At 44.1% G+C, this 25,858-nt stretch overlaps 2 protein-coding genes across 3 annotated transcripts in view; one reads left to right on the top strand and one right to left on the bottom strand.

The window, feature by feature from the left end:
• Positions 1–215: 215 nt before the first annotated feature.
• SLC37A3 (solute carrier family 37, member 3) lies at positions 216–25,553 on the bottom strand. Of its 2 annotated transcripts, none has more exons than XM_014937480.1 (15): positions 25,467–25,553; positions 21,514–21,689; positions 20,466–20,580; positions 17,889–17,981; positions 17,312–17,395; positions 15,951–16,096; positions 15,209–15,305; positions 13,951–14,035; positions 12,714–12,895; positions 9,800–9,941; positions 8,458–8,559; positions 6,363–6,410; positions 5,003–5,154; positions 3,180–3,245; positions 216–2,235 (listed from the first exon to the last, which is right to left on the bottom strand). In XM_014937480.1, the coding sequence occupies exons 2-15, from the start codon at positions 21,612–21,614 to the stop codon at positions 2,143–2,145; spliced, it is 1,506 nt and encodes a 501-aa protein (XP_014792966.1). In that variant the 5' UTR covers positions 21,615–21,689; positions 25,467–25,553; the 3' UTR covers positions 216–2,142. The 2 variants fall into 2 exon arrangements, with proteins under 2 accessions (XP_014792966.1, XP_014792965.1); XM_014937479.1 differs by having other exon boundaries at positions 25,253–25,550.
• Positions 25,554–25,724: 171 nt separating this feature from the next.
• RAB19 (RAB19, member RAS oncogene family) overlaps positions 25,725–25,858 on the top strand; it is a 7,031-nt gene continuing 6,897 nt past the window's right edge. Inside the window, exon 1 of the mRNA XM_014937274.1 lies at positions 25,725–25,813. The gene's annotated coding sequence lies outside the window, so the exon portion shown is untranslated. The remainder of the gene's footprint in view (positions 25,814–25,858) is intronic.

The following is a 25,858-nucleotide window of genomic DNA, read 5'->3' as shown; positions in this document are numbered from 1 at the left end:
CCCCCCGGGCCCCGCACACTGTCCCTTTCCCACCCCACCTTTCTTCAGAAGCTTATCGAGCGCCCAGACAGCCTGGCCAAAAAAGCTCATCCAGGTTGGAATTTGAAACCACAGATTCTCAGACATGGTGGCTGGGGCAAGCGGTGCCGCCATCAATTTTAGAACTAAATTTCAGGGAGTTTTGATTCTATTTGCACATGGGCTAATGAGTAACTTGGGATGTGAACACTCACCCCAGGGCATAATTCTGAGAGCAGGATGATAGATTCTCAGTCTCCTGCTCTAATTATACAGGCAAAAATTGGAATGGGAATGAGAAGAGACAAGAACAGGATTCAGGTCCATCATCAGCTTAATGGCACCGCTTTCCCAAGCACTGACATTTTTCGAGGGTTAGCAAAAAAGGCAAGAATCACCTCCACCAAGAAAGAAAGAAAGAGAATCTCAAAAAAAAAAAGAAGTATAAAATGGAGCAACTGAGTTTCACAGTAAGCAAAGATGTGCACAGAGCTGTCAGTGCAGAAGCAGCAGTCGCCAAGTAACCGTTCGATACAGTAGAACTGTAAGGCACTAATAATGTCCCACTCGTTACAATCAACACGTGACTAAAAATTGACATTCATAAATTTAAAAAATAAAATAAAATCACTGTACATTTTAAAAAGGCAACTTTTCCCATTTAAAAAGTTTCAAATTTTCAGTTCCCAGAATACTCCTGCCCCCCACCCCATCCAGGCATCACTGACTAGTTCGATTGAGTGTTTGATCAGAAAGTCTGCTGGTTAACAGATGCCTATTGCAACGGAACATCTCAAGGCATAAGCAGAAAACAATCTGTTGAGAAGTTACTCGGCGACCCCATTAACATCACCAACAAATGTCAGAGATGCTGGTCGGTCACCCTGCTTACCGCAGCACTGCAGAATACTCAGACACCACCACACTCAGTGCAGTCACATGCTCTTTAGTGCTGACTCCCATCTACCTTTCTCTTCAAGATACAACTCAAGCTCTTAAACATACAACTCAAGCTCTTAAACCCTAGAGTTTGAGGTCCCCTCCGCAGCTCAAGGCAGAGGAGCACTGGGGAGGGGAACAGCACTTGCTCCTTGGTGCTATTCCATGAGTATCCTGCAATCCCTTTTGGGAAGCCTGTGCCCAAGAGCAGCCAAGTCCCTTAAATTCCTTTAATTCCGTTCTGGTTCTCCTTTGCTGGAGATGAGCAATTGCCCAATGAGTATGAAATCAGTGACACCAGCTGCCTTCAGAGGGTCACCCGACAGTCCCATTTTGGTCAGTACTGATTAGAATTCAAATAACAAAGCAGTAGTGAAAGTATTTGTGTCCCATTAGTGATCCCCAAAGCCATTCAAGGATCCTTTAGACACAAAGGATCTATTAAGGCTTATCCTCAGAGATCACAGCAAAGTATTGCACACTATTTGTCTGCTTAAATAGTTAAAAACTGAAATCTCATTTCCCAGAGATTAGTAATAATATTATTATTACAAAATGCTAAAAACAAATATGGAGGTAACTTCTCCATGTGGATCTACTGGACTACATGACAGTTAATAGCTATGGATAGCAGAGGTCCGTCTGTGTACAGATTTAACAACAGTATTTTTTAAACAACTGGACAGAGTGAGTTCCAAATAATTTTGCCCTTTCTAAAAGCTAAAGCGATCGTAAACTTAGACTACCCATGAAATGCACTGTATGACTTCACTGGCACAACAGAGCATCAAAATTCATTGGAAGAGAGCCTCTCCACCATCAGTTTTAAACAGTTGACCTTTGGTCAGGACATCCAGAAATAAATAAGAAAGGGTATAGCAGTGAGCCCACCCAGCAGAAGACCCTAGTGGGGCTGCTGACATGGAAGAGTCTGGTAGGCCAGGACAATCCCAGCCAGGCCTCGTGGATTGTCTAGCTTAGATCAGCAGCTCCATGGTGCGGGTGGTTTCAGGACGGGTATTTGGTACTTCACTGTTGAGCTCACAAAGGCAGGTCCATCAAGTCTTGCAGAGCTATTTTGAGTTAGTCCAAACCTGGAGGATGTAAGAAACAAGTCTCCCAGGATTTTGATTAGTGTTCCAGCTGTCAGGTCCGTACAACAGTCCTTCCAGAGGCAAGCAGGAGTCACTCAGCCAGCATTCGCAGGCGCCGCTCATGCAGAAGCAATTTGATCTCCCTCACTATTAATGGTGAAATGAACAGGATTGTTGAACTCGTCTGTGAAAAGAAGCACATCCAGGACAATCAGCAGAGAGCAACCATAGCTGCAGCCACCCTGCCCTTTCAAGGCCTCCCCAGAAAGTCACAGGGTAATAGAAGTGACACAGCAGATGGAAGGACTGAGGCTGCTCATACAATTTCAGCTGACATCATCTTCTTTTCATAAAGAAGATGAGCTCTTCACCTCCTCAACTGCCTTCCTCTCAGCCACCTCTGCTGCTTACCAAAGTGGCCTTTTCCCTAGTCAGCACAAATGCAAAGACAATTCCTGGCACTTCCAGCAGGGAAGAATGGGTGAATTGTACAGTATTCACCTCTGCATCAATGCTGAGGAGATCAGGGCACCTGAATGGTCTTCTCCCCCACGGGTATACCAGGGCAAGGCATCTTCATTTTAGTTTCAAGAGCCTCATCACTCCTTCCACTAATCTTCAAGGGCTAACAAACAAGCAGCTTAACCTGTATTTTCAGCTCCCTGAAAATACTAGGAACTACCTACTAACTATCATGGAGATGAAGGAGGAAAAAGTCCTGCCTTGGAACTCAGTCAGCTGGTATGAGCTTTACGAAACACGCACAGGTATTTTAAGGCAAGTATTTTTGTGCCTCTGCCACAATCTCAGATCCTGTTGGGCAACGTGACTTTAAAGGATCCAAAATGAATCCAGTTGATTTAGACACCCCAAAGCAAAGGCACACTACAGACAACTTTGAGAATGGCACCAGAGTTGGCAGCTGCTGCAGAAACAGATTACGTGTCTAAACCACAAATTTCAGGTTCTCACAAAAACTTGCTATTGCAAGTTGAACTTTGACAGAGTTGGCAGCTGCTGCAGAAACAGATTACATGTCTAAACCACAAGTTTCAGGTTCTCACAAAAACTTGCTATGTTGCAAGTTGAACTTTGACAAAAAAAAATTTGAGAAAGGTGATTTCTTACCATTAGAATAAAGAAATAGAAAACCCACATCCATCCCAGGTTCTCCTGGATCAAAGACACTAGATACTAAAAAGAAAGGGGGGAAAAAATTATTCAAACCAGGAAGACAGGCATGACTTTCAGGCATCACGCTTTCATTTTCTAGAATTTGTGGGCTGTTAACACTCCATACAGAGCTGATCACAAAACCTTCCAGCTGATCTTTTCCTGTCAGAAGAGATGACTCAGGACAGCAGCCTTTCTGTCTAAAACCCACAGTCTCAGCAAAGCAGAGATACTATCCTGAAGCTTTACAGTAATTCACAGCAGCAGAAAAGAGAGAACAGAACTACAGTTTCAAAGGGTGACAAATTGACTCCGCTGAATACAAGGTTTTTGCACAGAACACTGGGACATAAGTGGATGTAAGTACTCTCAGAAGAACTAAAAGCTCTAGAATGGGTTATAAATTACAAGGGACCCATTTACAAGAGCTGTGCAACCACTAACTACTTAACCCTTCATCGTAGGCAAGACACTTGAGACTACAGTCTGTTCTGAACTGTGTCCTGGCTCAACAGGACTACACAGGCTACAAAAGAAAATGTATTCCCTACTAACAGATTTATATTCAGATGCTGCACAAGGGCCTCCCTTCTTCTAATATGCCCACTACTGGTTTTATTAGCACAAACCAAGATCTGAATTTCTAACATGTTCATTGTGCATTTGGTGTGATTCACACACCCCCAGAATGACATCATGGTTGTCTCCATTGAAATAAATGCAACGTTAGCATGGGAGGCAGGTGGAATTTTTCAGAACTAAAGACCCAATTTTTATGATGACGCAAGTTTGAATGGTATGTGTGTGGGAAGACAGAAACACTGTAGTCAATGTAAGAACATTGAGCGTAAACAGTGCACTTTAAGGCATCCACAAAGCACTCGTGATTTTCCATATTTAAAGGAGATAAGCAGCATCTTTCCTACAAAACAGACACTGAATTATTGTATTTATCAGGCAATCAAGGGCAAGCACAAACCCAAATCCCCTTCCAGAAAAGAAAGTTTTATGTCTTGCCTGCATCCTGGGTATTTTACCAGCTCTAGAGGATGCCTGGAATAGAACTGGCTCCAACCTTTCTACTAAATCCTCCCCTCCCCAAAGCACCACTCTGTTCTCCCACATAGTTAAAGCTTGTATTTGAGAAGAAAGAATGTCCCCAGTGGGTACACTGTCAGCTTCCTTTTCTGCAACAGTCTAGTCTTCAGACCTCTGGCAGCGTACTGTAAGGACTATCGAAGCAAGTGGTGCTGGATTTACAAGGTGTAAAAGACATCCAGAGATAAAAAGGGGAACCACAAATAAGAGCAAATTTTACATTACTTTATAAACACTGTAACATTCATAATAGGTATTCTAATTCTACTTGATAAACTTTTCTGTAAGTGATTTCTTTTTTGATATGTTTTGCTATTACCTTTGAACAAAAAATCCCAAACTTCAAAACGTTTTATTTTTACTCTTTGTGAAGCTAAATTTACTTGCTTTTTGGACTTTAGGATATGAAAGGGTCTAAAATTTGTTTAAATTATGAGAGTGCCATAACATTAATACTATAAATAGTTAGCTTAGCTCTTAATTAAATCGCTTCCACTGGAAGCTTAAAATGCATATGTTCCCTTGGTTGCTTCTTGAATAAATAATTCTTTTAAAAACAACAAAACCCTTTCTCTCTCTCTCTCCATGTAACTTTGGATTGAGGAATGAAATATCATCTCTAACCACAACAGACTCTTTGCCTCCTTCCTCAGACCTCTATTTTCCTGTGGTAGCCTCACCTGGCCCACCGCAGCACCAATACTGCCAGTTCCATCCACGATTCCTGTGACTGTTGCCAGAGCCTCACTGCTGCCTCTCACCAGATCCTGGCGCCCCAGGTCAGCAGAAATTGCAGAACTGATCATGTTAGAAGGGCCTCCGATGAAAAATCCTGGAAATATCAAGAAAACAGCCTTGGTGCAAAACTAGCATGAGGAGGATAGATTCTCAACAGAATGTCTTCAAAACACAGATTTTTCTACCATGCAAAACTCAGGGAAAGGCTTAGGTCTAGGGACAGCGGTCACAGAGTAATTGTAGTTAGAAGTGTACCCTCACAGCTGAAGCAGAGGGTCATGGCACACCTTGGTACCTGGGGGAAGCATACAGAAATTGCCAACAAGCACATTTTCATCTAACATAAAAAAATGAGATAATTAGCTGTTGTGGTTTTGACTCAAACCAGGACATTAGCTGTGCCACACTCTGCAAGAGGAGTCAGGACACACCAAACTGAATACAGAAAGCTTCTTTTGAACAGCATCCATATACCAACCCTCAACACAAGGCAGATTTAGACACATTTCTACTTTGGAATAGCAGTATACCCCCATGCTACCGCCTCAGTCCCCAGGGATTGGTGAAGGAGGTAAACCAGGACATTAGCTGTGCCACACTCTGCAAGAGGAGTCAGGACACACCAAACTGAATACAGAAAGCTTCTTTTGAACAGCATCCATATACCAACCCTCAACACAAGGCAGATTTAGACACATTTCTACTTTGGAATAGTAGTATACCCCCATGCTACCACCTCAGTCCCCAGGGATTGGCAAAGGAGGTGGAAGGGGAAAAAATGCAACAGGACAGAGAGTTCTGAAGTAGGAGTGTTTGAAAAGAAAGGCTCTATTCATGCAGGCTAATCTTAATTCCATAACACAGCATAGTATGTCTCGTAGCACACAAAGCTTGTGATCTCCCACAGTACACAGGGCATCTGGGGTTCTGACAGACAAACACCCTCAAGTTTAAGCTGCAGCTCATGACTTTGCCAAACATACACTTCCTCAGATACCAGATCATTGCTAAGTATTTTGGCATAAACCCATCCCCATCATACTGAGCCAAGGCAGACCCCTTTAGTTCCAAACCATTATTCTATACAGTCTATATTCTATTCCTCCCTCTCTAAGGCAGTTTTCCTACAGCTGTATTCCAAAAATAACAGAAATTGGGCCTCAGCTTTCACTTTCTGCAAAACCAGCAGAGATGGCAGCACACCCAAATGCATTACCACCACCTGAGGTTGGTGTTACTGATCTTTCTGCAACATAGATACATATATGTCTACTAGCGTAACAGAGGCATTTGATAAGATACCTGTAATTGCCATGATCACAGCATTGATAGGCTTGCTGTTTGGAGAACCTGCAAGAGAAAGAACAGATGATTGTAAATAAATGAACTTGAGAAATCCACTTATTTAGGATCAGGAAGAATCACAGGATGGTAGGGGTTGGAATGACCTTGGGCGATCATCTAGTCCAACCCACCTGCCAAAGCAGGTTCACCCAGAGCAAGTTGGACAGGAACACATCCAGCCAGGTTTTGAATATCTCCAGAGAAGGAGACTCCACAACCTCTCCGGGGCATGCAAACATCCAGTTTGAACTGTCTGTTCAATTAACTACATAGCGACAACAGTAACTTCTATTTGACTAGAGACTTCTACAGAGATTAGTTTTACTGCAAAGGCATTTAGAGACTAAACGCTTCAGAGACCCAGAAGTTTCCTGACTGCACTTTACAGTAGAAAAGTTACCTTTGCTATTAAAATGTTGTGTCCTATTTTGATACCAGATTTGCCTGACTCTGGGCTCCAGCCCTTGTTATGCCTCTCCTTAAAAGCCCATTTGAATAGTAAGAGAATCCTCCCTCTGTCTCTCTGGGGACGGTAGACTCAACTCAAACTCTCCTACCATGAAGCACTTTAATCACTCCTTCCACTCATTCTGAAGTTCCCAAAATCTTTTCTAAAATACAGAGATTAGATCTGGAGGCAGTAATCCAGCAACTGCCTAAACAATGTTGCACAATGAAGTAAAAAAATGCAAAAGCTCATATCCTAATCCCTTCTTACAAAGTGTCAAACCAGGACACGAAGCCATGTTTGTGCACCTACAGGTCCTGCACGCCCTTCCAGGAACAGCAGCGTAATGTCTATGTGCAGCTGTTTTTCCACTGCAGCCCCTCAGGATTTTTTCAGACATCATTTTCCTTGGCATCACAGGCATCACCCAAATTCTTTCCTCACCACTTCTACTTACGACCCGCACATGGTCAAGTTCCCATGCGTAAGACAAGTTGGGGCCCTCTTCACATATACTTAGGTCATTATTACTCTAAAGTGCAACACACTATGCACATAAAAAGGCTTCCTGGTTTGGCTGAGGGAAATCATCATACTGAAGTAGCTTGGCATTGCCTGAATCTTCTGTATCTGGCTGGACAGTAGCGCATGTTGAATTAAGCACAAGGCACCTGGACCCCTGGCTGCTCTGCTACCTAGTACAAACTTCAAACTTTGTCAGCTTCCAATTCACTTTCAAAAGTAATGAGTGAGAACAAGAGCCTACAAAACTCCAGCAAACTCCACCAAACCCAATCGTTGCTATTTCATGATTAAACCTTCTTGACCTCAGTCAGACCATCTGAGTAAGCCACCATGATCCTGAAAGGCACACTTTGCTCTTCATGTCCAGCTCTGGCAGCAATTTCTGTCTGCAGATCTCAAAGTGCTCTATAAAAGCCAGTCTGTATCACCACCCCATTTTGGAGGAAGACACGGAGGAATGAAATGACATCCCAGTGAGTTAAAGCACTCTGGTACCACAGGACACCATGCCCAAAGACACAAAACTGTTACCCTTAGAAGAGCCTCATAGATGTTTCACAGAACTGAGATCTACCTGCCTCCTACTCAGTTTTCCTGACAGAGCCCTTTCAATAACTAATCAGTGAGAACTGTATCTATTATAAAAGAGGCAGAAACTCTAAATTTCACTACTTACAGAAGCATAAGTGAAGTCTCAGAGCTTCTGCCTCTTTGTAGTGTATATATACTCCACCACAGATCTGTCCCCAGATCCTCTTTCCTCTTACTATAGGGATGGACCTGAGATTTTGTGCTCTGCCAGTTGTGGTGTTGATGTCAATGCCAAAAATATCACTGACACTGGGGAAGGATCAGTACTATAACTCACTGGTACAGGGCTAATTCTTTTCCACCTCATTAACCAGAGAACAGTTTCTTTCTGTGCAGTGCCACGCTTCAGGCAAAATACACCAAAAAGCACCATCCTGATCCAGAAACAATTTCAAGACCAGCCAACGTAATTAGAACAGGCTGTGCTCTGGTTCTCCCTAAGAAGTGCTAAAGGAACTTCTTATCACCGGGCAGCAAAAGCATACTCACGGCTGTATCCAAAAAGAGAGCCTACAGCAAAGAGCAGGCTAATTGCTAGCACTGGGGCTCTCTTCTGTAACACATCAGAAATCAAGCCTTGGATAGTCCCACCTGCAAAGAAAGAAATCACTGTCAAAAAAGAAAGCATTGTCCAATGCTAACACCTTGAACAAAACTCACTTCACTGACTGCAATGGCCTCTTGCCTTCTCATCAATATGCATTTTGCCCAAAATCCTGAAAATCAAGTCTCCTGCCCTTTCTGCCCCGGATTCAGAGAAAACAGCAAACTGAAGTGGCTCAGGTAGAGCATGGAAAACTACTCATACTGCTTTCCCAGGAATTACTACTTTTCTTTTTTCTGGCACACAACTAGCCAGTGCTCCTGCTTTCCTTCTCCTTCCCCTATAGGACCATCACAGCTCTAAGATCAGCACAAGTCTGGATGCAAGCAAGCCTAACATTACGGCTGCACAGAAAGTGCAGGAAAAGGCAGTTGTTCTCCACAGGGAAAGCATTAGCACACAGGGGCCTCGCACTCCCTGCTGTCTCACCTACTTACAGTAGATGCAACTAATTGCTACAAATGCCAATAGCTGATAAAAATCACCTTATGTATCATTGTTAGCTCTATAGGAACTGCACTGCTGGCAAAAAAACAGAATGTTGAGAAACCCTAACACAGAAAAGGCTAAAGAGGCAAAAAAACCTGACCCTGAACAGACCAATACAAGAATGTCTATTCTAGGAAAGCTAACTGGACAAGGTAATAAAGCAAGAAACTGAGCACAGGAGAGTGGAAGTCTAAACACATATACAATATGTTCTTTATTCTGGAGGAACAGGGTCAGATTTTGCAGCCAGCAGAAACAACTGCAGTTACATTTTATTTCTGAACATAACACAGTGCTGCTCTGCTGAGATCTGCGCTGAGTCTATTCTTAAAAATACGGGACAAAAGGGACAGTACCAAACCCAGATCTAAAGTCCAGATCTAAACTCTCCCTCAAAGGTACCTGTTAGAAAAGAAGCAGCAAGCAACAGGGATACTGTTCTGTACACAGCACTTTTCAAGAAGTCCTACTGAGTAAAGAAAAATGCCCACCGGGGGTAATGTCCAAGAATACAATAGTGCCCTTTAAATTATATGCAAACTTTTCAGGGGGCTCACTCTGTGGTTTAGGCAAAAGAAAAAACCAGCCAAGCAGCCACATACATAACTAGATTTTTCATGTATTCAGTAAACACCTAGATGCCACTGAACATGACTGCTCTGAACCACATTCACAGTCTTTCATTTTCAAATCCTAGCAGGGGAACTGCAGGAAGATGTCATTCACTTGTTCACTCACCTACGATTCCTCCCACATCATACCAGATCGAGAGCTGGTCAGCTTCTGCTTCTTTCCATCCAAAGTTGTTGCTGAGGTAGAAGGGCAGCCAGAAGAAGAAGGAGTAATTCACCAGTTTCAAGCAGGCATAGGCCAAAGAATACTGGAATGAAGAGAGGGCCAGCAAGCAGTAAGTGCTTGAGAAATGCAAACAGCATTTCTGCTTCTTCCCATAAAGCTCTGTATCCAGCTAAAGCTTTCAGGTGGAAGTGCTTCTGCATTTCAAATAAGAAAGCAGCATTATCAAAGCTTAATGCTGAACATCAAAGGGACCCAGGAATACAAAAATCACCGTCAAGAAAGTTATTTTCTTTCCACTGAATGCAACGGGTTAAAACACTTTCAGTGTAGTCTTGAGAGGAAATGACACCAGGCTTCAAAAAATGAAGGAAATTTAATTCAACTTCTTAAGAGAAGGGAGCCAACCATGTGACATGAAACAAGCTTGAGATTTAGTCATCTGTGCATCATGCTGAGAAAAGTTATATGAAGTAGTTCCTCTGTGCTATCTTTTGCTGCTCAGAAGGCTCATCTGCTTACAGCACCAGAAGAGAAAGCTTTGGTCATAATCCCCAGGCACGTATTCCGGGACACAAGATGAAAGGTTTGGCCAAAGCTAAGCGCGTGCTTCCAAACCCAACAGCTGAGACAACCTCCTGCTTTTGGCTGCTGAGCTCAAGTTCTCCTCAGCTAGCTGCAGGAGATCTCCCTCTTTAGAGCTTTCATGGGTGTGACAAAGATTTGTTCCCTGGGATTGCTGGCCCAGCATGCAGAGGGATAAGGCACACTATTTCAGTAAGGCCTCCAGATACACACTGACACGGCAGTGAAAGGAACTCATATTTGAAGAGGTAAACAAGGATGAACACAGAAAAAACAACCTGCTAGAATCAGAGTTTTTGAGGCTCTGTACATCTGTATGTACACACTTGTCTCTGAATTTCAAAAAGCAGATCTTTTTATATATTAAACTCCTTTATTTCTTCTGAATTTATGTTATTTTAATAAATATATCCTTTTTAAGCTTATTATTACTGCTTTTTCACTCTTAGAGGACACAAGGTAATCTCCACCATATATGCAAGACATGGGGATGTTTGATAGAATTACTCTGCTTCTGGCTGAGAAAAGTGCACTGTACAGAGCTTTGCACTATGTATTTATTGCAACATCCTTAGAAACAGTCTACCAGATTGTCTGAGTGATTAAACATTGAATTTCCAGAGGCTCAGGGGAAAGCTGTCTGTACTAAAACTCTTCCACCATATCACTCATCAGGAGAAGAGAGGAACTACAGAAAAAATATGTCAAAAAAGTCATCATAAAATCTTAGAATCATAGAATTGTCTAGGTTGGAAGGGACCCTTCAGATCACCCAGTCCAACCATCAACCTAACACTGACAAACACTAAATCATGTCACCCAGCACCTCGTCTATCCATCTTTTAAATACCTCCAGGGATGACAATTACACCACTTCCCTGGGCAGCCTGTTCCAATGCTTGATAATCCTTTCAGTGAAGAAATTTTTCCTAATATCCAATCTAAACTTTCCCTGGCACAACCTGAGGTTGTTTGCTCTTCTCCTAAGGCTCTGGAGGTTCTCTCAGTATTTGGTGTCTCACATAATGTCCTGGTTTGGTGGACACTGATCTAACATCAGATAAAACTCACAGACTCAGAGGTGTTCATGTTGCAGGGTTAATACACAGAACATGTCCTCAAAATCCCAAGTAGAGAAATAACAACATCAGTTCCATAGTACCTCCTTATGTTCTGGCCAATGAAAAGTCACACATCAACTGAGGCAGCCACCAAGAAATTTTGCCTACAGGTTCTTTGTACATCAGCCCGTTCTTAGCACCAACAAAATCAACCCATAGTTTATACAGCATTTAGCCATATTAGGAAAGAACTCAAGATGGGTATGTTTTCTTTTGCCATTCCTCAACCACAGTCTTAACAACAGAAATGTGGCTGTCCAGCACTCTACACTGACGATCCACCCATCCCTTCTAGATTTTGTGTTGCCTTAATCACAGCCACCAACTTCCTTACTCAGTAAAAGTATCTGACAATACTGTCCATTCAGAAGCTCTGCTTCATGATCAAATCCAGACAGTTCACACTGTATTATTGAGGCAGCCACCCTGCCCCTTTTCTTGTACTGGTTCTAATATTACAGGGCCACACAGCCCACTGACACAGAATGTTAACACTATTTTTTAACAGCAGGTCAATTTTTCAGCTGAACCAAGTCCATGAATTGGGCAATGCTCCTGATGCAGAAGTACAAGCTCTCTTGCAAGACACAGGACAAGGATATGTCGAAACTGCATCACCAGGCCTCGCTTCCAGCTGTTTATAAAAACACACACCTACTTTGCCACCCGTTACATCATGCTGATTAAGGTTTTTCAGGCCAGTTTTCTGCTTTAAGGCAACTAATAAAAAAACAAAACAAAACCAAACCCCAATGCCAGCGCTACAGTGTTCTGTGTGATGCTCAGTTAGCAGTGAGAATCCCATTCCTCATGGCAACGTAGCAAGAAAGCATCCTATAGCCACCTTTGCTCATGGCCTCCCTTCTAAATTCAGCAGCAAAAAGGGCAGGATCTCTGCTGCCTATAGTTGGCTCATTAAATAAACTAAACGAAGCAGGAGTCCGATGGGAAGAGCAACATGCAACCACATACCCAGACAGTATTATAACCCGTGCACACAAGGATAACAGCCCCAACCCCAAGGTTTTGACAGCATAAGAAGTCAGATGTCAACAACTACAACACACGGTCAACATAACAATGATGTCAACAAATGCTGACAACACAAAACAGTCAGCTTTATGTTTAATAACAAGAATCTGTGTCCTCACCAGTACTACACCTGGAAGGCAACAAGCCTGGAAAAAGCCAATGGCCTTTGGCTGGTTATCAGTGTCAGTTGCTTGAATAGAGTAATTCCGGTCATCATCATCTGCATCATCATCGCCCATTAAAGGTCTGTTGGCATCTTCCTCCACACTGTCGTCTTCATCTGCTCCAAGCTCGGGGAGGCCTAAGTTTTATAAGGGATATGCAACAGGAAAAACAGACCACAGCCTGTTCACCCTCTCCCCACTCTAAAGCTACACTCGCTTCTTTTAAGCAATTCTCCCTTCTGGCAATTCCCTTGCTCTCCCATACCTCCATCCTCCTTTGGCTTAGAAACTCTTCTAGATGGTGTTCTGCAGTGTCGCCAGTTTCTACCCTTTGTCTTCTAGTGCTCTTGAAAGTATTCTGTCTGATCCTGGCGTCGCCTTTGTCTGTTCTGAGTGTCTGGCCATTAGTTGGAAGACGCAACAAATTAGTGCATTTCCCCCTCCTTTAGTGGTTGGGATCCTTAGACCTGGTTCCTGGGTATAGCTTCCCTTGAGCACGGAGGCTGAGTGCACCAGCAACTGCTCAGACAGCTGCTGCCTGTTAACACCTCCACTGAAACAGAAACCCTAGGAACTGCACTGTGCTTTCTGGGCTGCTGAGTGCTCTTACGAGCACTCTTTATGGTAGCTTTAGTGCTACCAACTTTATAGCCTTTGCAGGAACCTGGGAAGCCTCCTCCATGGCCCTGTCAAAGCCCAAAAGTTCTTTTGTTTTTCCGTTACACTTTGGCTTGCCTATCATCTTCTCAGAGAAGGACTGTATCCAAACTAAGAGCTATTTAACTGGCTGCAGGAGTAGACCCACAGACAAAAAGTACTTTCCCCTCCCACTGCATAGTTAACGCTTGCCATAGTTTTCTCCTACAATAGCCATTTATCAGTTTGCCTACTGTTTCTTTAAAAAAAAAACCAATTTTCCAGGTGAAGAAAAACTGACTAGGCACATCCTAATGGAGATGATAGAGCCAGGGTGTTTATACATATCTATATATCTATACATATGATGCACAGTGGCAGTTACTGTGGTCTTGGCAAGTAAAGCATTTGCACCATAGAATGAAGTGCAACACCATTTTATAAAAGCCCTGAGGGTAAGTGCTGTCAGAATGAGCAGTACTTTTAGTACTATGTGAAAAGCTGCAGATCTGCTTTCCGTGAAAGGACTGAAATACTACAGTCATCTTCTACTTACCCACTTCCTTCGGTGACGTCAGGAGCCCAAAGAAGACAATGACTCCTCCAGCAAACTGTACTGAGGCGGTCACCAAGAAAGCATACTGCAGATAAATAAATAAAAAAATATATTTTTTTAAACACTTTCAGTCACATAGACTTCCCTGACTAACAAGGGTTTCTTTACATTCCAAGCTTGTCCGAGAGTAAACACAGCTACAGCAACCCAGACTACATCCATAAAACTCTGCATCTCCTGAACAGACTTGGTTCCATCTAGGCTGAAAGACCACATTCAAACAGCTGTTTTAGTGCACTGAGGTGACAGCAGTGAGGAAGGAGCTCACTCAACACAACCACAGATCCAGACATATTGGAAAGGACTGCTCAAAGAAGGGTCAAACACCAAATTCAGACCAGGTTGCTCAGGGCTTTGTTCTATCAGGTCTTGAAATTCTCCAAAGATAGATCCTCCAGGCTCTGACTTCTTCTTCCAATGCTTACCTAACTTAAACGGTCTTGAAATTCTCCAAAGATAGATCCTCCAGGCTCTGGCTTCTTGTTCCAATGCTTACCTAACTTAATAGGGAAATAGTTTTCCAAACATTCAGTTGGAATTGTCCCTGCTTCACTTTATACCCGCTGCTTTTTAGCTGTCTCACCACGCAGCCAAGGGAAGAGTCTAACTCTGATTTCTCAGCAATCTTCTCACAGGCTTTGGAAGGCTGCTATTTAGTATTGTAAGCCTCCTCATCTGCAGAGTGACAACCTCAGCCCTGTGAGCCTGCCCTCGTAGATCATGCGCTGCAAGATGTGCTGGTTCACTTAGATTCCCTGTATTTAGCTGCCTGCTTGCTGCGTTACAGCAACGTAGCGTGTGCCTGGCCTCTTCCCAGTTCCAGAAGCTACACCTCCCTGCCTGCCAGAACCTCACCGCTATTCAGCCACGATGACTTCAGTTAACTAAGAACCTGTGATGGATGACTCTGAAGATCACTTTAGGCCACTGAAATCAGAAGAGGGTATACTGTGACACTAGGGCTCTTCAATAACATCAGTCCCATTTAGAGAGAAGTCTCAGGCTCGCTTCTCCCGACTTGGCAGGGTCAGGAACAGAATACCCTTTCTATTTTGCCTACTGCTTGCTACCACAGAATTCAGGACAATGAAACTGGACACTCTGAGCCTGTTATCTCTCAGAGACAGGATAAGAAACTAGTCTCCCATAGCCCAATCAGACATGCAGTCACAGCTAGAAGCCAGACAGCAATACCTACCTCATAGCCGTATCTGAGAACGCAGGAGGCAAGGAACGCCCCGAGGATATTTCCCACAGAAGCACAGGCACTCCAGAGTCCAAACACAAAACCTCTCCTGCAGAACAGGAAGAAATTTTGAAAAAGGCAATGCGGGGAAAAGTGACGGTAGGAGCAAGACAAAGACACAACATTTGAGTGTCAGGAGCAAGACAAAGACACAACATTTGAGTGAACTTTAACTTAATAAAGTTACAGCATTCTTCCAGTCCACTTCAAAGAGACTCAAAGGTCACTTAAAACACAAAGTAACTTGGGGGTATGAAACAGATAAACGAGGAATGTTCTATTCTGAAACACCTGTGTTACAGCAGAGGTGAGCTGGCAACAACAGGGTTACAAACTATGTCCAGAGCTCATCAGCAATACCCCAAAGTGGCAGAGTTGAACCTACAATGAGTCAGTTTCCATTCAGTTTCTCGTTAGTAAACAGAAACAAGTTTTCCAGTGGCACTACAAGTCAAGTTCAGCCACTTTGCCCTACGGGACTTCTGAAGTTTGAGCCTGTGCCTTTAACATACACAACTGTGTTCACACCAAGCAAAAAAAGCAATATGAGCGAGAATATTAACAAGTAAGGCATATTTCATCCCATATAACTTTAATTCTGACCTAACAGTTGGCCTCTTTAGTTTAAGGCTTTCAGCTCAATCTGCTACTCAGCAGCTCAGATAAATGAGTCACTGCAGAAAACTCAACTTACCCAGCTTTTCCAAACCAATTGCCCATGACTGCAACCACACAGGGCCAACCAGTGGACTGCAGCAAGCCATTCACAACCCAGAGACAGCAGTAGAACCACTTGTTGTAGAAATGTAACCATTCTGTCAGTGTGCCAAAAAAGAATACCTAGAGAGAAAGGGAAAAAAAACCACCACAAAACACAACAGAGGGGAAACCCTGAGGTTACTGCCAAAAGCCAGGCAGGAATAGGGCCCTAAAAAAGAAATAACATTTCAGGGGGAAGGTTCCCCACAGGGTCCAGCCAGAGGCAAGCCTGGCATTGTTTAGGGAACAGCTCAGAGCTGACAGCACCCTCTGCCGAGCCACCACAGCACTGACTCCAGAGGACAAACAGCTCCAGAGACAAATGTGCTGTCACGGCATTTCCACTCCAAAAGACTTTCATCTTTGTAAACAGCACGGTTGTAACAGGAGAGGAAAAGAAAGAGACAAATGCTTTCAGTAACAACGCTAAAAATACAGTAGCCTCTTGATCTGCTATTGTACTGACATCCCAAATCCACAAGACTGTGCAAACACAAACCCCTCAGCAGTCGTTTATCTTAGCAAAATTTAACATAAATACTACAGCCAGGTCTCAAATTACTAAGAGCCCTAACCCAAACTAGCCAAAATAAACACAATTTGTGGCACACTGTGCTTGATGCATGTTTGTGGTCATGTGTTTGCAGAACGCAATAGGCTATAGTGGGGTTTGTAGCCGCTGGGTAAATCAAAAGCACTCCACACATTTTAACACTACTTTAATAACCAAAAAACCACAATGAGATAAAACTGATTCACATTTATCTGCAGTGGCTTGAACCTGAAGAACCCTTTTGTTTTAAGCGGACATTCCTTTTTTGACAGATGCCCGCCCAGCAATTACAAAATAAGTAAATGAATGCTTAGTATTGTTAGCATGTCATTTAAGGAAGACAGCAAAGGTTGCGTTTGGAAGCGAAAGCCTTGATGACAACATATGTGGGCTGGGAGAACAATTATAATACAAAATAGTCCCAAAGGGTCCAAATACGCCAATCTTGTACAAAGGCTGTTCATCAAGTCTCTAGACAGTGCTTCAGACTTTGGAATTTCCTTCTGACACAGTGTCCATAAATAGATATTTCAGGAAGAGGTGAGTCATCTAGTGTAGCTCTATGCTTTAGACAATGCAGTAAGTGCATCCAGGACAAAGTACTCCACAGAGGCTTTGAGACCACTGAGGTGCAGCTCAAGGGCAGATTCACACTAAAACAGAGCCTCTTCTCCCCTCAAGTAAAACCCTACCTAGAAACCCTAAGAGAGATTTCAAAATCACACCAGTATGTTCCCACTTACCACCAGAGCAGAGGAACACATGCCAAAAGACAAAACCCAGCGTAAATTCAGGCGATCCCCAACTATGCCGCTGACAAAGAGACCCTAAGAACAAAACACAGCGTTAAATAAAGCTACAAGATTTGCATCTGTTATTTGCAAGAACTAAAATGAGGTAGAAGGGTCAAGCAGATCCAAACGTTGTTGTTATACAGTTTGATTCTAACCACCTCTTCCACCACTAAAGAAACCGTGCTCATAGTTGTTCATTAAATTTCTTATTTTTAAAAGATTCAGCTGAGAACTCTTGCAGAGATAGAGCTAGCCCTCCCACCCCCTGGTGACAGGCACGTGAGAAGTTCTGAAGTGACAGTACTTCTCTTGCATTTGTTAACAAGCATCTTCACATGGGTGACAGGCATGGGCAGAACTAATAGAAATTGAAGGAAAAACATCTGCTCCTGAACTAAGCTTTTTTTACTGCATTAGTGCTAGGCAAGTCCAAGAAGAAGATCCTGTTCATCCCTTCTAAACATGGGTGTGACCATCCCAAAAAGATTCAACCAAAGCTTAGCAGCTTTGAGTTAGTTTTACTCACCACAGCATACGAAAACAAAAAGATAGTGTCCAGTGTCCCCAAGAAGAGAGTTGCTTCTTCTGCATTTGGAAATAAATGGCTACTGTTCCAGAGCTACAGAGAGAAAATTTTAACAGGTAAACAGGGAAAGGCATAGCTCATTCTACTCTTTTTCAATGGAAATACCAGTTCCAGAGAAGAATAGCATCTTGCCCCAGCAACATCCTATTCCTCCAACACTTTAACTATCAAATCAAGAACAATTCCAGCATCGTCTACTGCAGAAAATGTTCACTGCCACTTTGTTTCATTTCTACAGGGCAAGCTAACAAAACAGAAGTGAGAAATGCTCATTCCACCTGGATCAAGACAAATGACTGGCAAAACAAACCCTACTTCTAAAAAGCATGCAACTCTTAAGACAGCTTCTGTCACAGAAATACTGATGAGCATCTTAATGAATAATACAATAAAGGCATATTCTGTTTTATGTGTAGTGTCTCGTCTGAACTTATCTTGCTGTCTTCACTAAATGAATAATTCTCTTAAAGTATTTGTGGCAGCAACCATAATAGGAAATGACAGACCACAAACAGAAAAGAAAGAACAGAAAAGGAACAAGGGGAAGAAATAGACTGGTTGGAAACCATTTACAGTGAGCTCCAGTCACTAATATTGTGTTTACCCTGAGTTTCACTGTATTTTCAGTATGATCAAAAAAAAAAAGGAAAAAAAACTCAGTTGTCTCTAAACTAAGATTAGTGACATTAGCTGAAAATAGAAAGCTTTGAGGATGACTTGAAGAATGAATAAAGTTAATCAAGACAAAGTTTTCTTCCCTCCCCACCATGCCCCCATTAGAAAAACAAGCACATAAACCCAATCCAAACCTGACCTATGGATGTGTCTAACTCAAATATCAGCAGTTTTAGTTTGATTCTGCCCCTCCAGAGGAATACCCTGTACTGACAACATTAATTACACATCCACTTAGTTTAAGAGATGTAACATTGGTAAGGCCTATTGACACAGTTTCTGCTTAAGTCTCATGTCCAAGAAAACTAACAGATCACTTGAAAAACACTTTGTGCCACTTGAGGCCACCAATAGCTACTTACATCAGCAGATTTCAACTTTTAACCAGAGATCCCTGGAGGTCCCCTAGCTATTAAGAGTCTTAGAAGGATAAGCGAATCAAATCTTTTGTCATTAGGCTTAAATTCATTAAATAACCTCCACAGGACTCACAAATCTTTAAAGGCTGAAAAGTATAGATCTAAATCATCTTACTAATAAAATCATACTATGGCCTACTCACAAAATAATTGCAAAATATTTTGTTATACTTTAAAAAAAATATTTTAAGTATAAAATTGTAGTTACAAGGATATAGCATGTAAGTGACTTCTCTGTTCATGTCCTTAATCTGTCCTATCAATTTCCCAAAACACAGTTTACCCTTAACTGACATAACCTAAATTGATACCAAAAGGACCATTTTGACAGCCTTTGATGCCTAAACAGCCAGCATAAATTAAATCATCTATATTAAAAAAAAAAATATCTACAATCAAAACAGCTTCCAAAATATACTAGTTGTTTGAATGTCAGTCAAGGAACTAAATATAAACACAGTGTAGTTCATTGTAGCACCTCTGAGATACCACTTTTTTTTTTTGCCATACTATAAACTCCTGAATACATTACAGGCTCAATTTACTGTTTTGACTTACCACAAAAAGTCAGTCATTCCTCAGTCAAACATTCAAATAACTGATAATTCCTAATGCAGACAACAACCAGGCAACTGACTTGGAACTCTGCTCTAACAGATGTCATGGCCTGCGACCAAACTATTAATGTAAGGTATTTTCCACTTCTCAAAAGCATTGGGACAAAGTACTGCTAAAAACAAGGATACCCCTTAAAAGGACTACAGGTAGGAGCCAGCAGGTAGTCCTGGCATTGCCATTTGTGAGGGCAAGCAATATACAACTTCCTTTTCTCCAAGCAAACACTGCCAAAACTCCTACAGCTTTCACTGAAGCTAGGATTTTACAACCAAGAGGGACTGGATGTTCAGCACTTTCAGATACCAGACCTTTTAGATGCAAGATAAAAATGTCATTCTTCAGTATCAATTTAGGATAAGCAGCTAGCACTTTCAGATAGCTTTCCTCTCTCCTACTTTGGCTACCCTTTTAACAGGACTGCCACAGAGAAAGACACAGCCAGGGTTTTACAGGGATCTCTGTAACCCCATTAACTGCTCTGATTTATTGCCTCTGATACTTCAGAGGTAGGTTCCCTCTTTCCTCCTCCTCCCCCACCTCCACAGTGCTGGCTACTAGAGAGACTCTGCCGGCATCCCAGTTTCCACTAGAATACTGTAACTTCTTGAGAAGTTTGTCTCTGAGGACCACTAGGAAAGATTTCACCATCACCTGATGGGCCAGAAAACCACAATTCAGACACCTGAAGCTCCAACTCACATTCTGAGAAGTGTCCCTGACAGACACTTAAAGGGGCCTCTCCAGCACTACCAGCTCAGCATACTGGAAGCCACCCATTGCACTTGCCTACCCTCTGGGTCCTTACCTCATATGGCCGGAGCTCAGGGGCTGTGCTGTTTAGGCAGGAGGGAGTCCATTGGCTGGAAATGCTGACTTTGACATTACTGAATGTCTTTCTGGAAGCATGGAGCAGGGAATAACTGCCAGAAAACACAGGAGGACAGGTTAGCCAAATCTTCTCCAGGGGTCAAGTGGGAAAGGGTTGGACTCAGATACATGCTAAGCTGGCAGTGTAACAGAAGACTGACAGTTTTGGACATATTAGGCAGTGAGAACCCCCAAATTATGGGCAGACACAGTGATTTTAGTGGGGAGGTGTGAAATAGAGTCTCGACTGGAAAGGACCTCCTCTTTTATTTTCAAAAGACAAAGTGCTTGTGCAACAGCAATTAGGTATCAATAAAGAGAAAAGAGAAGAGGCACTCATGTGGCTAACCACCATTACAAGTGCTCTGCCAGACTGGGTATCAGTGGCAGTAACAGTATTGCTGTGAAGACCAAAGGATGTCAGCGAGGCAAAGTTTGAAAGGAGAGGCAGGATGATATTCCAGCTGTTGTCAGCTGGTGTAACAGACAAGCTTTCAACAAACAAGTCTTGCAGACCTTCAGATCTGAAGCAGTGACCTTTCTGTTCTAGAGGCTGTCCAGCCTCTGCAAACAGCACTTTTGGAAGAGAAGAGGACTCCAGAAGCAATGCCAGCATGTCCCATCAGTCAGAACAGGTATTAAAAGAGTTCTGAGCATTAGGGTTTGCTTCCTTCCTCATTTCAGCTAGCTCCTCCCCACACCCACCCACGCTCAACCTTCTGCAACAGGCTGCTTAGCAGAGTCAGCCTCACCTTCAGTGCAAGCCCTGTTTGTGGCTGGATTCCCCAGGGGCAGAGCACACTCAGCTCCACGCCTGCATGACTCCCAGACCGGTTGGTACAACTAGCTTCAAAGTTTGTTTTCAAGGCTCACAGCCAAAGGTTAAGTCTATTTCCCTACCTTCATTCTCCTTCTTCAGACATGCCCTCACCCCCCTAAATTCAGCGAGATGAACCCCTCTCTGTCCAGGGATACCCTCAACCTACCTGAAGAAGGTCAGCAGGAACACAACAATATGATGGTGGGTGCAATGGGACACAAGGCCTCTGTTCGCAGGCTGCCTCCGTAAGCTTCCAGGCAAAGCCATCCTCCTGGCCACCCTACCTCCGCTCGTGCCCTTGGCCACAAAGGCTGGACGGTGCTTAGGTCATTTTTCTTCTCACTTAAACAGAAGAAGGTGGGAAGGGAGGAGAAAACAAAACATATTTTAATTGCAACACATGTATAAAGTACATATGTGTTTCCCCAAACAGCTGGAATTCAGCAACTCCATGCCATTCCTTCCCAATTTGTTTCACATCACTACCCTTCTCATCACCTGTACATTCCTTGACACCTTCTATGTCCAGAAATGTCTTTTTACTCACATTCTCCCAGTACCCTTGTGGTTATCCCTCCAACCCACTTCTTTTTCATTCCGCTCCTAGCAGATGCCTCTTCAGTGCCCACTACCAAAGGCATTTGCCCAGGATGTACCAACTTCCAGCCTTCCCATGTTACAGACCATCCTGCACCTTTTACGTACTCAGTGCGCTACAGACTGGTCACAAATATGCTAACTTTCCACTGCAGCTTGGCTGGCCATAGACTGATGGTTAATTCAAGAGAGCAGCACTTGGCTACTGGTGGGGAATGGTTTTGGATCTCACTGCCTCTTCAAGATGTTGTTGAAAGAATGGAAAGCAAAGCTGGAAAAAGGAAAGTAACTGTGAGGACAGTGCTGAAATCCAACAGCCAGCCTCCCTCCCTATTCATCCTTAAGCCCTACATTATAGCTCCATCTGTCACTAACTCATTAGTACAGCATGTGGCAAGTCATGCTTTCCTGTCCCTACCTGTAGGGCATGGGTGACATCTGCCTAAACTTCTAGATACCAGATATTACAGTACTGAGGAAAGGTTACGACAGACACCCAGTTTCTTAGTGCTGGCTCATGCCACACTACTCCACTGCCTCACCTGCGTTGGTGTGGTTGAGGGGCCATTTCTGCAAACCGAATCCAGGAAACAACCCTGCTGGGCAGTGAGGTGGTGGATCTCTCTCCACGCTTCCCTTCTGTTTTCTTGGCAGAGATATTTTTTAGCCAGATTTCCCTGCCACAGCTCACAAAGCAGCTACACAAACATTTGCATCTGTGCAACTCAGGGCACAGTGCAGAGAAAGATATGCTGCATATTCTGAAGGCAGAACGTGACTCTGGTCACGCTAGCTGGCTTAAGACAAGTAGACAAATCAGTTGGTGGGAACTCCATTTTCAGAAGATATTCAACCTCACACATTTTGAATGCTGAGGAGAGGTAAAATAACCCACCACCCCTGTTCCCCCAAAAGAATCAAAATTTCGGAGCTGAAATAAAGAGATAACATAATGTCTTTGTGTTCTTTTGTATCCATGAATGCTTTTCATAATGATTTGTAAATCTGACAGAAGATTTTTCAAGTTCAACTTCATAACCTCAATTGGAGAAATTAGAAGTCATTGCCCAGACTCTCTCTTATCCAAATTTCTGCTGCTGAAAAGCCTATATTTCACAGAGATTTCTGCTTCCTACTAATAACTTTTAAAGGTTTCCTCAGGACAGCTTTCACTGTAAGAATTCTTCCTTTCCTGTTCTCTCAGTGACGATGCATACCTGACCAACAAACAGATGCCAGCTACTACCGAATACGTTAACCATTACAGAAACTGGGGCCACAACTGACCTCCAAAACACAGTATGGCATGGAGATCTTCTGAGTAATAGGGACCCAGCTATTACACCGTTGAGACACTGGAGTCATGTTTATCCTAGACCACACCTGAATGCCTCTGTTTCATCCAGGACAAATGCAGCAAGGCTATACAAGATCTGAGCTGGCAGCTGAGCCACACTGCCATTCCTCCAGCTAGGACAGCCCACCCAGGTCCATCAGTACCTTCTTGTAGGGACATGCTTTTAGGCTGCTTGGGTTCACACTGAGAGAAAAAAACATCCCCTACAATAGGAGCTGTGGGAAGGCAAGGGGTAGACTGGAAGAGGCATCTTTGCAAGCAGTCTTGAAACTACATCCACCTAAGGTCCCAGACCACGTCTCAATTATCAGTGAATGAAAACTTGGCAACCACACAAGCGTCACGTGGTGCTACCCCCTTTCACGCAGCAGTAATACCGCTCAGGACTGTCCCTGACACAAGCTGCACGAAGAAGAGAAAGGAACCCAAACTACATCCACCTAAGGTCCCAGACCACGCCTCAATATCAGTGAGTGAAAACTTGGCAACCACACAAGCATCACATGGTGCTACCCCCTTTCACGCAGCAGTAAAACTGCTCAGGACTGTCCCTGACACAAGCTGCATGAAGAAGAGAAAGGAACCTGAAGTGCTCCAATTTCCCAGCACCATGATCCTTACAGGCATGCCAACCATGCGCTCCATCTGTCCAACACGAGCTCATTCTCCATCCCTGCCTCTCCTTCCCCTCCCACCAGGCAACAGCAGATAACAGAGCTCTCCTGAGGAAAGCAAAACACGGCCAGTTGTGCAATGCTGTGGGAAAAGTTCCTTCCTCGGGTAATCAGTTCACAGCCCCAAGCACGAGATTTACTACCCGCTTCATGTCAACATATGCAAATATAGATCTTGTTTGTCCAAGATACCAAGTCTTTTTAAAGCTAAGACCTGGTTTTGACCTTAAAGTCCATCCCCCCTTTTTTTAATAGCATTTACTATTGAAATTATTTATTCCTCAGATTTTTTCAATGTCTGCTAGCTTTCTAGAAGATGACCTTCTGGCACAGAACGACACTTTTGTCTTATTTACAGCATAGAGATGACTATGAAAGATTCTGTTTCCGCCCCTTTTTTTTTTTTTCTTTCTTCTTCCTGTCCTTTTTATATTTAAAACTGGTATTCTCCCTAGAATAGAAAAGCCCCTTTTTTTTTTTTTCTTTCTTCTTCCTGTCCTTTTTATATTCAAAACTGGTATTCTCACTAGAATAGAAAAGTAAACAACTAGGAGGTAAGCAACTAGGAGTTCATCCTTACAAATTAAGTCTCCTAATTATTCTGAGAATACCGCAGTAAGTTTGTAGTGGAGGTGGAGAAAAAACTAGGAGGCAGGATAAACCACAGAACTCAAGGCAGGGAAGCACAAGCCTTTAAGAAAGGAAGAGGATAACTTTTAGGGTGCCTTGTCTGCTTGTTTAGCGCTATTTACCTTCAGGTGACTGATATTTTGAATAAGCTTTTGTTAAGCTTGCTGCAGTCTCCCTTATCCCTTCACTTCAGGTCAAAATAAGACACCTTAAGTTCAAAATAAACTTCCTTAACGCCACCCTGACGTCCTCTAAAGCCGGCAGGAAAGACCAGAATTAACATTCCTGGGGCTTCCAAAGTGCAAAGCAAACAAATGAGATATATATATATATATTTTTTTTTTTTTAAGGAAAACAACGCTCTTTTATGCTCTCTCTCTCCAAACAGAATAAAAAAAGGCAGACCCCCAAAGCCACGCAGGCCCCGACAGCTGGCACCCACTACGGGCAAAGGGCCCGTCACCCCCTTGTCCCGGCGGGGTGCCGCGTAGGGGGGGCACAGGGCCTCCCCCCTCCATCCCGGCACCGTCCCCGCTGCTGCGGGGGCGACGGGCTGACAGGCCGCCCCTTCCCCTCCGGTAACACAGCTCCAGCGGCGGAGACCCGACCCGGCCCGGCGCACAGGCCGCCCTCCCGGCCCCCCTCACCTGAGGGGCCGGCTCCCCAGCCGAAGCGCCAACGCAGACGACGAGGCGGCGGCTCTCTCCCCTCAGGCAACCCCCGCCCGGGGCCCGGCGCAGGTGGCCCAGCGGCCACGTCCTCAGCGGGGCGGGGTGAGGTGAGGTGGGGAACCGAGCCGGGCCCAGCCCAACCGGCAGCAGCACACACACGCACCGGCTCCGCCGACAACCGTTAACGCACCCAGCACGGCCGTTAAACCGCCCTCCCGCCGCCCCGAGGGATCGGCGGCCGCCCCCGCGCACCGGTCCCGGCGGCCAGCACAGCCCTCAGGAAGTTGGAGGGAGGCGGCCCTTCCGGCGGGCGGCACCGCGGGGCACGGCGGGAGTTGTAGTCCGCCCCTCGCCACCACCGCCACCGCCGGGGAGGGCTCTCCGGCTCTACCCCCGGGACCCCTCGCAAAGGGGGCGGGGAGCGGGAAGCGCTCCCTCAACTGAGGAGAAGGAGGAGGAGGAGGAAGAGGACTACATTTCCCGCCGGCCCCGGGAGGGCCGGGGCGGGTACAAAGTGGGTCCCGCCCGTCCCGGCAGGTGAGCGCCAGCAGGTGCGCGGTGGGGCGGGAGGGACGGCGGCTC

The sequence above is a fragment of the Calidris pugnax genome, unplaced genomic scaffold, assembly GCF_001431845.1.
Source record: "Calidris pugnax isolate Ruff unplaced genomic scaffold, ASM143184v1 scaffold1, whole genome shotgun sequence".
Taxonomy (NCBI): Eukaryota; Metazoa; Chordata; class Aves; order Charadriiformes; family Scolopacidae; genus Calidris; species Calidris pugnax.
Note: the sequence above shows the minus strand (reverse complement) of the source record. Positions and strands in the feature narration are given on the sequence as shown.